This window comes from Coturnix japonica, chromosome 2 (genome assembly GCF_054131305.1).
Source record: "Coturnix japonica strain WE chromosome 2, WE-NBRP24, whole genome shotgun sequence".
Classification (NCBI taxonomy): domain Eukaryota; kingdom Metazoa; phylum Chordata; class Aves; order Galliformes; family Phasianidae; genus Coturnix; species Coturnix japonica.
The window spans coordinates 65,184,943-65,197,318 of record NC_140664.1 but is presented as its reverse complement, the minus strand read 5'-3'; the positions used below and the strand labels follow the sequence as shown (position 1 = coordinate 65,197,318).

Below are 12,376 nucleotides of genomic sequence, written 5' to 3'. Positions count from 1 at the left end.
AAATCACAAAAGAGACGGAACTTTGTATTTGTACTTCTCTACTAAGAGAAATATTAAAAGGAAATGCAGATGTTATATTCTGGGTTCTTAATTTTTTATTTTTTTTTAATATTAAGAACCACAATAGTGAACTCCTCACCTTCTGTACCTCCTATAAGATAACCGGACTACAATCATTTCATAACAAATATACTTGCTTTTATAGAGTTGTTCTTTGACAACATCTTACACTAGAGCAGAAGTAATGCTCTTGTAAAGTAGAAAGCTGTTCTTGTTGCATCACTGACTCAAAAACAGGGAGATTTCTTGACTTCCTTTTCCAAAAGAGTACCATCCAAATTTTGCCTCTCACATTCATATGAAATCTTCTCTACAGCTTCTTGTTTTTTTTTCTTTACATATCTGACTCTATTCTGATTCAGAAGAAATGTTTGAATTTTCATTCTTTTATCACTCTCTCATGCATGTGATCAGATTTCGTCCTTTTGCCCAGACCTGCACATGGTGCTGGGAAAATTTCAGACAAATTATCAAAAGCGCATCTCTCTGTAGACTTTGTCCTAGAATCTCTTCTGTATACTTCATGCCATTTAGCACCATAAGTATCCACTTAATCCATTTATGAACTGATTTTCCCAGGGCTTGGTACTGGGGCTGCTTCTGCTTAATATTTTTATTAATAATCTTGATGAGGGGATTGAGCGCACCCTCAGTAAGTTTGCAGGCAACACCAAACTGAGAGGGATCTGCTGGAGGGTAGAAAGGACTACAGAGAGACCTGGATAGACTGGATTAATGGGCCAGGGTAAACTGTATGAGTTCCAATAGGGTCAAGTGTCAGGTCCTGCATTTTGATCACAACCCTAGGCAACCCTACTGGCCTGGGGAGGAGTGTGTGGAAAGCTACCTGATGGAAAGGGACCTTGGCGTACTGACGGACATTTGACTGAACATGAGCCAGCAGTGTGCCCAGGTGGCCAAGAAGGCCAATGGTATCCTGGCTTGTATGGGGAATGGTGTGGTAATCAGGACTAGGGAAGTCATCCTGCCCCTGCACTCAGCACTGGTGAGGCTTCACCTTGAGTACTGTGTCTTGTTTTGGGCACCTCAGTACAGAAATGACATTGAGATGCTGGAGCAGGTCCAAAGAAGGGCAACAAGGCTTGTGAAGGGCTTGCAGAATACGCCCTGTGAGGAGCAACTGAAGGAATTGGGGCTGCTTAGCCTGGAGAAGAGGAGGCTGAAACCTTATTGCTCTCTTCAAATACCTGAAAATTGATAACAGCAAGAGCAGGGCTGGTCTCTTCTCACTGGTGACATGAATTAAGGGAAACGGACTAAAGTTGCACCAGGGTAAGTTTAGTTTGGATATCAGGAGAAACTTCTTTACAGAAAGGGTTGTTAAGCACTCGAATAGGCTCTCCAGGGAGGTGGTTGAGACACCATCCCTGAATGTGTTAAAAACCATTTAGATGTGGCGCTTAGGGAAATGATTTAGGGGTGGGTTGTTAGAGGTAGGATAGTATGGTTAGGTCATGCTTGGACTTGATCTTTAAGGTCTTTTCCAACCTGAGCAATTTGATGATCCTATGATCACAGAAACAATAAGAGCAAACTATAGACCTTCAGTTTCTAATTAAATTCTATGTCCAACACGGACTAATTAAAGTTAATACATTCCTATCACGGTTTTTTTTTGTTTTTTTGTTTTTTAAAAAAAAAAAGCTTTATTGTACACACTTGTTTGCCAGCATGTTTGACAACTGCCCCGGTGACAAGGCTCTTCACATCTATGCAGTCCACAGTTGAGTTTGCGACCACAAACCAAAGAACATTTATGCTCCGTGTCCTGTGGGAAGGCGCAAAAGAAAAGCAAAATTAAACTATTAAAATCAACAGGTTTCTCTCTTCTGTGAAGTCATAGCCTAGAGACTGCAAAACCACAAGGAAGAAATAAAAAGTTATCTTAATGGTTAACTCTCTCCTTCAGGTGACAAAGGCACTGATCTGTCAAGGTGGATCTATTAATTTAGACTGACTTCCTGCCTACAAGGGTCCTGAATCTGGTATCACAGAATGGCTTACAATGCAAGGTACCTCAAAGTTCACCTAGCCCTAACCCCTTGCCACAGGCAAGGTTGTCTACTGCTAGATCGAGCACCAGAATAGGTCCCAGGGCCCCATTCAGACTGGCCTTTAATACCCCTGAGGACAGGGCATCCACAACTTCTCTGGGCACCTTGTTCCAGCATCTCAACACCCTCTCAGTGAAAAACTTTCCCAACATCTAACCTAAATCTCCCTTCCTTTAGTTTAAAGCCATTCCCCCTTTGTCCTATCATTATCTACCCGTGTAAAAAGATTATTTCCTTTCTATTTATCATATCCCTTTAAATCCTGGAAGGTTGAAATAAGGTTTCCTTGCAGCCTTCTCCTCTCCAGATCAAACAAGCCAAGCTCCCTCAGCCTGTGTTCTCAGGAGAAGTACTCCAGCCTTCAGATAATCTTCATGGCACCTCTCTGGACCCTCTACACAAGCTCCACATTTTTCCTGTGCTGGGAGCCCCAGACTCACTACCCCAGGTGGGACCTCATGAGGAGCAGAGTAGAGAATGACAACCATTTCCCTTGCCAAGACGAGCTTCTTTTGATGCAGCCCAGGATACAGTTGGCCTTTTGGGCTGCAAGTACACACTGCTGGCACATATTAAGTTGCTCATCTATCAGAACCCCTAAGTGTTCTCCACAGGGCTACTCTCAAAGATTTCTTCACAGTCTTTATTTATAACCTGGGACTGCCCTGACCTAAGTGCAATACCTCGCACTTGGTTTTGATTAACCTCATTAGATTGTCAAGGTCCCTCTAGACGTCATCCCTTCCTTCTGTTGCACTAAGCATGCCATTCATAGTGTATTAGTGTCATCAGCAAACTTGCTAAGGGTGCACTCAATCACATAATCTGCATCATAGATAAAGACGATAGAGAATACCAATCTGAAGACAGACCCCTGAGGGACACTGCATATTACCAGCTTTCACCCAAACATATAGCCATTTACCACAACCCTCTGGCTGCCACCTTCCAACCAGTTCCTTAGCCACATAATAGTCCACCCCTCAAACCCATGTTGCTTCAATTTAGAGATAAGGATATGGTATGGGACTGCGTCAAAGGCACTGCAAAATTAATAGGATAATGCATTAATTAGATACATCTGTAATTGGCTGCAAAACTGGTGTTGGCAACATGGTTTTGTGCCTTGGGACCATCATGGAACCCAGGCTTTAGACTACTATCTGCTTGGGAGTGACTGGATCCATCCCACCAAGTAGGGCAAAGATTTTTTTGCTAATATATTGGCTGACAGCGTAATTAAAGCTTCAGACTAATGATGGGTGAGGGAATGACATACAGAGGTGACAAGAAAGAGGCATAGGGTGATGTGACAGGAAGGGACTAACAATATCAACAAAAAAAAGGGCTGATGTATGATCATGCTCAGCACCTCCACACAAGCAACCTACATAAATAACTCAAATCCCTCCTGGGAACTCAACAAATATGATTAAACAGATCTTAGTGAAGTTGCATGGCTGGTCTTGGGATGATGGAGATGTAATAGTATGGCTCCACTGACTAGAATGTTGCAACTAGGGGCTATAGGAGCAATCCTTTAGGAAGGATTGGTTGACAAGAGGAGGAGAGATTATTGCCCCTTATGTGAGAGAGCAACTAGAGTGCATGGAGCAGTGCCTGGGGACACATCAGACAGAAAGCTTACAGGCTAGAATTAAAGCAGCAGTAGATAACACGCTTTGCTGATACATAGGAAGAGCCTCACTTTAACAGGGTCTGGTCCACATGGGGGATAGTCATTGTCTATCTGCTGTAAGAACAATATAAAAGAATGTATGAAATAAAGAGATTCCTAGAATATGTTGAGGATAACTTCCCCCTAAAAGTGACAGCAAAGCCACCAACATATCATCCAATGGGAGCAGGCCTAACAAGAAAGATGTAACTCGCTGTCTCCCAAACAAGATTATTGGAGGTAAGGGGATCAGTAAACCCTTCTGTATTTGGCACGGAATATATACATAGCCAGCAGAGATAGTAGTTGACACTCTGATCTTCATCACAAAGGGGGGTATTAATCAAATCCAGGTGACAAATTAACACCCCTCCCCCCCCCTTCCCTTTAGGTACCCAATTATAGTGATCCAGCCATAGTATCAGGCCAAAGGTTGCGGTAACAAAGGCCAGGACATGCCCCAGTTCAAGAGGAGGTGTTGACTCAAGACAGAAACAAGGCCTGCACCTTATTATGGGGGGCAGATCTAACCCTCCCTGCACCTATTAAACATCCATACTACCTCCCATGAAGCTGTTAAATTCACAGGACCTGCGGTAGGAGCAACACCACCCCAATATGCTCCAGCACTGCTATGGAAACATAGTGACACTTGCTGGTCAAATTGTTGACCTTCTGGGAACCAGCAAGTGCAAGCCTGAACAGCTACTAGTTTTTCTAGGGGTGCATTTTTATTTTTTTTTTTCCAAAAAATCAAGTACTGGGCCAACATAACAAGAAAAAGACTGTCAACAATAGCCTTCAGTGCCTTAACATCCTATACTATGACAGGTACTGTACGCACATTGCAATGTGCATTGTACTTTGGGTCACCACAACAGCTGGAGCTTACCCTCAACCTGATCAATCATTTGTTTATGATGTGAAAGGGTGAGTGGAATGCAGTGAAATTGCAGGTCATAGCCTGAACCAGTAGTTAGGCAGCAAGTGGCTAACCTACAGAGCTCAAGGTGCAAGCAACGCACCTGAGTGACTAGAAGGGGTGAAGCGTGGATCCACTCCTCCTTACCTGCATTTAAGGGTTAGCAGCTGAGGGAGCAGCATCTCTCTAGGTAAAGATTTTACACCTCTTAAGCCATTATTGGCTGCATGAAGTAGTGAGCTTGTTTTACATCTTTATTACTTGCATCTGATTCAAAGGCACTGTCATCACCTGCTTTTGCCATACATTAATCATTTAAGGAATCAAAAGGAAAATTTGTGCTGGAACTTGAAGATGCTAAATCTGTGAGTCTTCCATTTTTGGTGGATTTGACCACTTATTTAAATGACTTAAATATACATTTCAATGTGAAAAGTATCTGTGCTATGTTTCGAACCATAAAAACATTTGAATTGAAACTTAAACTATGGCACACTAAAGTTAAGAAAAATAACAACTTCATGCATTTTGATGCGCTGGGTAAACACAGTCTTGTGGAAAGTAAAAAAAAACATGCAGCCAGGCTGTCCATTTTGATTCAGGAATTTGAGAATAGGTTTCAAGACTGTAAAAGAAAAAGCCATCGATTTCTTTGTGTATTTACTGCTCCATTTTCAGTTGACATAAATATGTCTGTAAATTTTCACATGGAATGCACAGTCGCAGTCAGACATTCAAATGAAAGAAATACCTGGTCATGTCTCAGAGGGACCTCAACACGCTGAAGAAATGGGCTGACAGGAACCTCATATAATCCCTCCAGGGAAGCAAAAAGTTTTGCATCTCCAGAGGGAACAACCCCAGGCTGTAGGGGAAATATAAAGGGCCACCTAGCAGAAAAGCAGCTTCACTGAAATGGACTGGAGGGTCTTGATGGACACCAAGCTGTGCTAAGTCCGCAGTGTGCATTTGCCTCAAGGTTATCTAATGGTATTCTGGGCTTAATAGGAGGCTGATCCTTCCATTCTATTTAGTATTGTTTAGGCTGCACCTGCAGTATTATTTCCAGTTCTGGGCTCTGTATTAACAGTTACATTGGCATATGCAAGGGATTCCAGAGAAGGATTGAGAAGATCATGAACAGACTAGAATATCTATCCTATGAATAAAGGAGAAGAAAGCTGGAACTTGTTAGACTAGAGAAGAGGATGTTTGGGAAGGACCTTATCAATTTATGCAGGTCCCTAAAGAACAAAGCTCTTTTTAGTGATGCCCTGTGCCAAGACAAGAGGCAACGGGCACCAACAGCACCTCCAACGTCTTCAGTCCTGGAACTTTTCAGCTGCTGTCTGGACATAATCTTGGGCAAGTGGCTCTACAGGGCACAGCCTGAGCAGAGACCAGATGACCTCCAAAGGTCCCTTCCAAACTCAATCATTCTGTGATTCTATAACTGTCAAAACTGGAAAAAAAAAAAAAAAAAAAAAAACCTGGAAAAAACTGTCAATACTGAAAAAAATAGCTTAGGACTGATGCATACAACTTTTCATCACAGAAGGGATTTTTAAAGCTGACTCCGTTAAGATTCCAATTGCGGACTTGGAACTGCCATCCAAGCTGCAGCTAAGTAACATCACACTCATTCTCATTTCCTTGGAATCAGTGAACCAAGAAAGAGAGTCTTTACTTTGATTTTTAAAATTATAGAATCATTAAGTTTGGAAAAGACAACTAAGTTTATGAAGACCAATCATCATCTATCACCACTATACCCATGTTCTTAAGTGTCACATCTACATGTTTCTTGAACACCTACATGGATGGCGACTCCACTACATGCTTGGGCAGCCTGCTGCATTGCTTGATCGTTCATTCTGGAGAAAAAAAAAGCTTCCTAACATCAAACATGAAACTCCTCTGGCACAACTTGAGGCCATTATCTACCACCTTTAATTGTATTTAAGCTGAAGTACATTTTTACAATGCCCATAAAATGAATTCTGCAGAATAAATGTACACGCAAACCTTTGGAACATTACTTGTATTGGAAATAGAGATTCAAAACGCACAGGCACAAAAGTCTTAACTTCACAAAATACAAACACCTCTTTACAGTGTTTATAAAACCACACGTGGACTTACCACACAGCAAACTTCATTACACTTGTGTCTTCCACATGACCTTTTCTTGTTGCATCGCTTGTCACACATAAATGTAATAGCAGCTATTAAAAAAATACAATAATCACAATATAAGTCATGGTTCGCTCTTCACTCACACTAAGAATAAAATCTAAAGTCACAATATTAGGCAAAAGCTGTTCTAAGGCCTGATCTAGAGAGGAGCAGTGATAGGAAGTTAGTGCACAAAATGTAAATTAGTTGCACTTCCATATTAATTTCCCAGGTAAACATTTGCCTTGCTTTAAACAAACCCTTGTTCAAGAAGATTTCTGGAGAGCAGTTTATTTTCACATTATTCTTTATACCATAAACTTTAAACAGAATAGACAAAATAGGATTTCCTGATACACTGATTATACCATAAATGCACTTACTACTATCCACAAGCAATGTGAACAGCTAGTTCTGAGCTCTTAAGCATTCCTGAGTCTTCATAGCTAAAAGTTCAACTTAGAATGCATACTACTACATTATTGACTTTGTAAATGAATACCTCAGTATAACAGGGATCCATCAACTAAAACATCTCTAGATTGAGATTCTTCAGTTTTAACAACTAAATAGCATAAGAACTATTCCCAGTATCAGTGACTAAAGCAGAATGACCAATTCTTTGTATATACGGTTAATATCCGTGAACTCTCCAAGCAAGTATCCTCTCTTTTCTAGTGGGTCAACAGCCATCACAAAAGTCAGGCAAAGGCAGCAAAGACTATGCCTTAGAGAACTCCTTCAACAGTAGTTTAGCCAGTTACAGTGGATTACTTCTAGGGCACAGTTCACTACTGTTCCAGGTCTCCCATCTTTCTTTCATAAATTGAGTGGTGGGAATGGCTAGAAGCGTCCATTCATTCTTTCAGTTCCTTTCTCTAAAGTGATTTCATCTGCTGATCTTGTGGATGAGCAGATAACAGAATGCGCCCTATGACTGACCATTTTGTGTTTATGGGGTGATAACACTACAGTCCTACACAGAGTAGGACCACAACATCTTTCTGTATTTACATTTAGCAGCTCTAGCAATTTCTTTTTCCATTAAATACTGCCATGATCCAACTTACAGGACCGCTCTTGAGGAAGAACTCTAATGAAATGATGCTCACAAAATAATCTTATAATCAAATCCTTTAATTTGATACACAGACAAAATTGAAAGATTGACTCCTGCTTTGGTTGAAGGCCACAGAGCTTTCAGGACTTCTAAGTCTTTAAAAATGTAAACACATCATCTGCTTTATTTAACATAAAATACATTTAATCTCTCTAAAAACTGAGAATAAAAAAAGAAAAAGAGTATATCATGATAAAGAACAAATTGCTAAGGAAAATCCTGAACAACCAGAATTCAACAGAATATGAGGAGCTCAAGTTCTGCCACCCTCTGAGATTTCATAACAGAAAAAAACACTCAAGACAGAAACATACAGCAGACATACAAAATCACTGTCAGAAACTGAAGACTATTATTAAATCAGATATTTGGCAACATCTTGAATCAAAACCAAAACTAATAAGCTTTCATTTTTTAAGACTTCAAAATTATTTCATATTATATACTCAACAAATTAGAAAGTAATACTACCTTTATTCCTGAGTAGAGCACATGGGACTTCCTAGGAAACAGAGAACAATTATATTGCAACAACTGCAACTTATTCATCTAGAAAGTATCTAGTTACATATGACAAAAAGTTTTCAGGTACATAACTCTTTGGAATACAAGAAAGGAAAAAGCTGGAAAAATCCTCAAATTTATGCATTAGTTCATGTTTTAATTTACATATTTTTAATCTTGACATTTTAACACTTGACTTTTTACCCTAGAAATTTTGAAGCAAGAATTTGTAGTTTATGATTCCTCACTTAACTCAAGTAACACAGATAACATTGTGAAGTAATAAGAACATATTTGTCCTAGGAAACTAGAAACTTGCATTGAGAAAAACAACTACACCCTCCTCAAGAGTACTAATAAAGTAAAAATTTGGGCTTTGAACACATGTTTAAAACAAAAACAAGCAAACAAAAACAAGACTGACATTTTTAAACAGAAAGTCTAATCTCATAACTGAAATTTTTTTACTCAAATCAAATACTTCAACATGAAAATAAAACATTTCTGAGATTTCAAAGCTATGGTTATGCAGAGTAGCCTAGTTTAAAAGTATACTAATGACAACTGGTGAGATTATGCTGTCATTACATACAAGTACAAAGAAAGGAGACTAGAAACCATTAATATCACCAAAATTTTCTACAGATCTATAGTCTATCACTATATGTCAATTAGCTTTTCCTCCAACACTACCTTTCTCTTGGTTTTCTCCAGAGCTTAAAAAAAAAAACAAAAAAAAAACCAAAAAAATACCAACTACCTGTTTTCCTGGTCAAGTTCTATGCACTCACCTTTTTTTTGAAGCCACACCTACAATAAATATTTGATGTTTGAGAACACGGTTTGCAGTCTCCTTCATGGCACAGGCTTTCACATGTATGAAGCAACTCTATCAAAATTAAAATAAAAAAGATTAAAATAAATAAAATTCATGATCAGCAGCAAGGTATTTATCAGGACCATCACATCTTGCAGCTAGGTTTCCATTTTGACATATTGACTCAGACAAAAGAGTTCAAGGATTTCACGTTTTTATTATTTGGAGCTTTATGATCCTGGATATGTAGACTAAACAGTAAAGTCTACAATTAACATTGATAACACACAAATACCTTTTATATGTCTCTTTTAAATCTGCAAGATAAATATCTTACAGAAGTTTCACAAATTTAAAGTACATAATTCTTTCTTCTTATTAATCGTAAATGAAAAAAGACTTTAGTGTACCTTCATCTTTCACTTACTGGGTAAATTGCAATAATTTGATTTTAGCGGAATTTCAAGTATAAGAAGTTATGATTAATTCTGTGGTCTCATAAAATTGAAGCTTCATACAATCTCAGTTAAATTTACCCTTATTTAATTAATGCAATTACTGAAGAGCCAATTTAGTTCTGTAAATAACTTCTTCCTTTGAACAGCCCAACATCACATTTCCCTTTGTGGCCTAACACCACACTTCTCTTTGTGGTCACAGTAAATGAGTACTTAATAAAAGTACCTAAAGGTACTAAGTGAAATCATTTATCTCTACCAGTCTTCATATCAACAATGAAGATCTAGGCAGGCTCTTGATATCAGATATGAACAGCAAGAAATTCCTACAGCTCTACCAGTGTGAAAATCCATGGAAACAAAAATTTTAGAGCTAGCTGCTGTTGATGGTTTTTAGACAAGTACATTTCCTGATTTTAAATATCACTTTGAACAAATACAGCCTATCTCACGGGTTCTGCAGTAGCATTCATACTCAATTTGGCTAATACCCAAATCCTTAGAAGCATCTTTGATATCAAACAGCTGTTTAGTTTGTTTTTAAATAATGTAAGGGTTATTTTTTTTTAATACTCTGATGAAGAAAGTTCTAATTACCATAGCTACCACAAGAAAGAGGTTTGCCACATGTTTTTCCACATGATGGGATAGGATCTGTGCATATTTTACGTTCAATACATCCTAGTTCCAGTAACTTGCTGAGAGGAGTCTGACCACAGGGACAGCGATATACTACTTGTGGAAGCCGTGGACAGAGCTGGCAAGGTTGGGGGTGGCATACTTGTGTACAGTTGTGCCTCCCACAATTTAATGTTCTGTGGAAAAAAAGAAAAAGGAATTACAATGACATGATCACTAAGTATGAATAAAATGACCTTTTATTTTTCAGAAGCCTAAATTACAGTGAACTTACTTGCCACACGTATTCTGACATGAGAAACTCCCAAATCCATCATAAAATTCTTCCTTTGTCCCACACAGTACTTCTTTAAAGCTTTTTCCACAGTAACACACTAAAAGAAAGCAACGTTGCATAGAAAACAATAGAAGTGCCAGTGACAAAACACAGCAACAGAGCAAATGCAAAACTGTGATGTGAGAAATTGTCTTTTATTTAGAAAAAGTATATTTTCTTTAGTATACTGGAACACACACTTGATACAGTTTCCTTTCCACAAGTGGGTTTATAAATTTTAAGCAGCAATCACGAGTAGCTTGTTGAAAGGCGATTTGTCTGTCTCTACTCTCTTTCCATAGTGTTTATAAAGTCTTGGAATGATGCAATCTTAAGTAGGATCACAACAGAATTCTTCTAGCTCTTTTCCTATTAAAATATATAGCGATTCTAGTTTTCCAATCTTAAAATATTCTAGCAACATACCTTAGTTATTTCAAAGTAAAGCTCCTGCCTCATGGCAAAGCCCCCTTCCCCCTCACCCCGTCTTTATAGTATACATAAATCATGGGTGGATATGCATAAGGCATTCTGATACTTACCTTGCTGTACTTTTAGTTGGCAAGGTAAACATTCTCCTGCATGGCACACCTGAGTACATCTGTGCTTGCCACAGTTTAAAGTACTTCCACAAACATTAGAACAATGAATTTTTGTTGACTGGCCACAGCGAACTGAATGACTGTAGAGGAATGACACTACATTCTGTCAGTTACCTTAAATCCACAGAGAACTTACTAAAAAGCATAATAGACTTCTGTCAAGAAAATGAGGGGGGAAAAACAAAAAAAGACATTTTTAACTTGAAACTTGAAGTATGGCTATGCATTGGGCCAAAAGCAGATATTTCTATTACACAAATCTTTCCTAAAGGTTTAAATGATCTGAAGTCCTCTAGGTACAATGAAGACAGCAATATAAGTATTAATAGTGGTGCAGCCTACAGGAACATTTTTTGCAACTAAGAATACTCGCCCCCGCCTACATCAGACGCAAAAAACTGCATCAACTCACAGACTGCTTAAACAAATAGGTTTCATAATTCAAGTTCTTTTTCTTAAGATTAAACATAATCGTTTCTTTTAAAAGGAATAATACATACACATGTATATATGTAAACTTCTCTATCTGATTTTAGCATACAAAAGCTCAGGAAAAAAAAACCAAACATTAAATTATAGTACAGAAAACACTGCTATTAAACTTTTAGTGAACTACTATTATGTAAGCTTAGATAATAGAAGAATTCTCACCTTGTCTGTCCACATTCACATGTTTTTGTCACAAAGGCTGGGCATGAAGGACAAGGTCCCGGATGACACAAGCTTAAAAATGAAACAAAAAAGCAAATGAAATTGTAAAGTAATCTCTAACTTTATTACACTCCTGGAGAAATAAAACAAAGTTACCAAAAAATACAGAAAAGTTTTAGGAACCAGTACATTCTCAATACTCCGTATGCATATAATTTACTCCTGCAGGATAAAAAAAAAAATCATTTTAACTCTCATAAAAATATTAGAAATGGTTACAGTTGCATCAGCCTCAAAAGTTTTAAGCCAGTGAGGCTGAACAAAATATTCCATACTCCTGTTGCTGTCAAGTCAATAAC

General features: G+C 38.4%; 1 protein-coding gene across 11 annotated transcripts in view; it reads right to left on the bottom strand.

Moving 5' to 3' along the window:
• The window catches only part of NFX1 (nuclear transcription factor, X-box binding 1), an 88,448-nt gene that overhangs the window by 56,499 nt on the left and 19,573 nt on the right, over nucleotides 1-12,376 (bottom strand). For 10 of the 11 annotated variants that reach the window (XR_014943509.1, XR_014943504.1, XR_014943506.1 and 7 more), the window contains 8 exons: nucleotides 12,018-12,089; nucleotides 11,307-11,446; nucleotides 10,723-10,822; nucleotides 10,407-10,624; nucleotides 9,326-9,423; nucleotides 8,502-8,532; nucleotides 6,878-6,960; nucleotides 1,741-1,849 (listed from right to left, as the gene is read on the bottom strand). Coding sequence is in view for 5 of the 11 variants with exons in the window: in XM_085540056.1 (XP_085396182.1) it covers nucleotides 1,741-1,849; nucleotides 6,878-6,960; nucleotides 8,502-8,532; nucleotides 9,326-9,423; nucleotides 10,407-10,624; nucleotides 10,723-10,822; nucleotides 11,307-11,446; nucleotides 12,018-12,089 (851 nt within the window). In the remaining 6 variants the exon portion in view is untranslated. The remainder of the gene's footprint in view (nucleotides 1-1,740; nucleotides 1,850-6,877; nucleotides 6,961-8,501; nucleotides 8,533-9,325; nucleotides 9,424-10,406; nucleotides 10,625-10,722; nucleotides 10,823-11,306; nucleotides 11,447-12,017; nucleotides 12,090-12,376) is intronic. The other variant, XM_085540058.1, reaches the window with a different exon arrangement.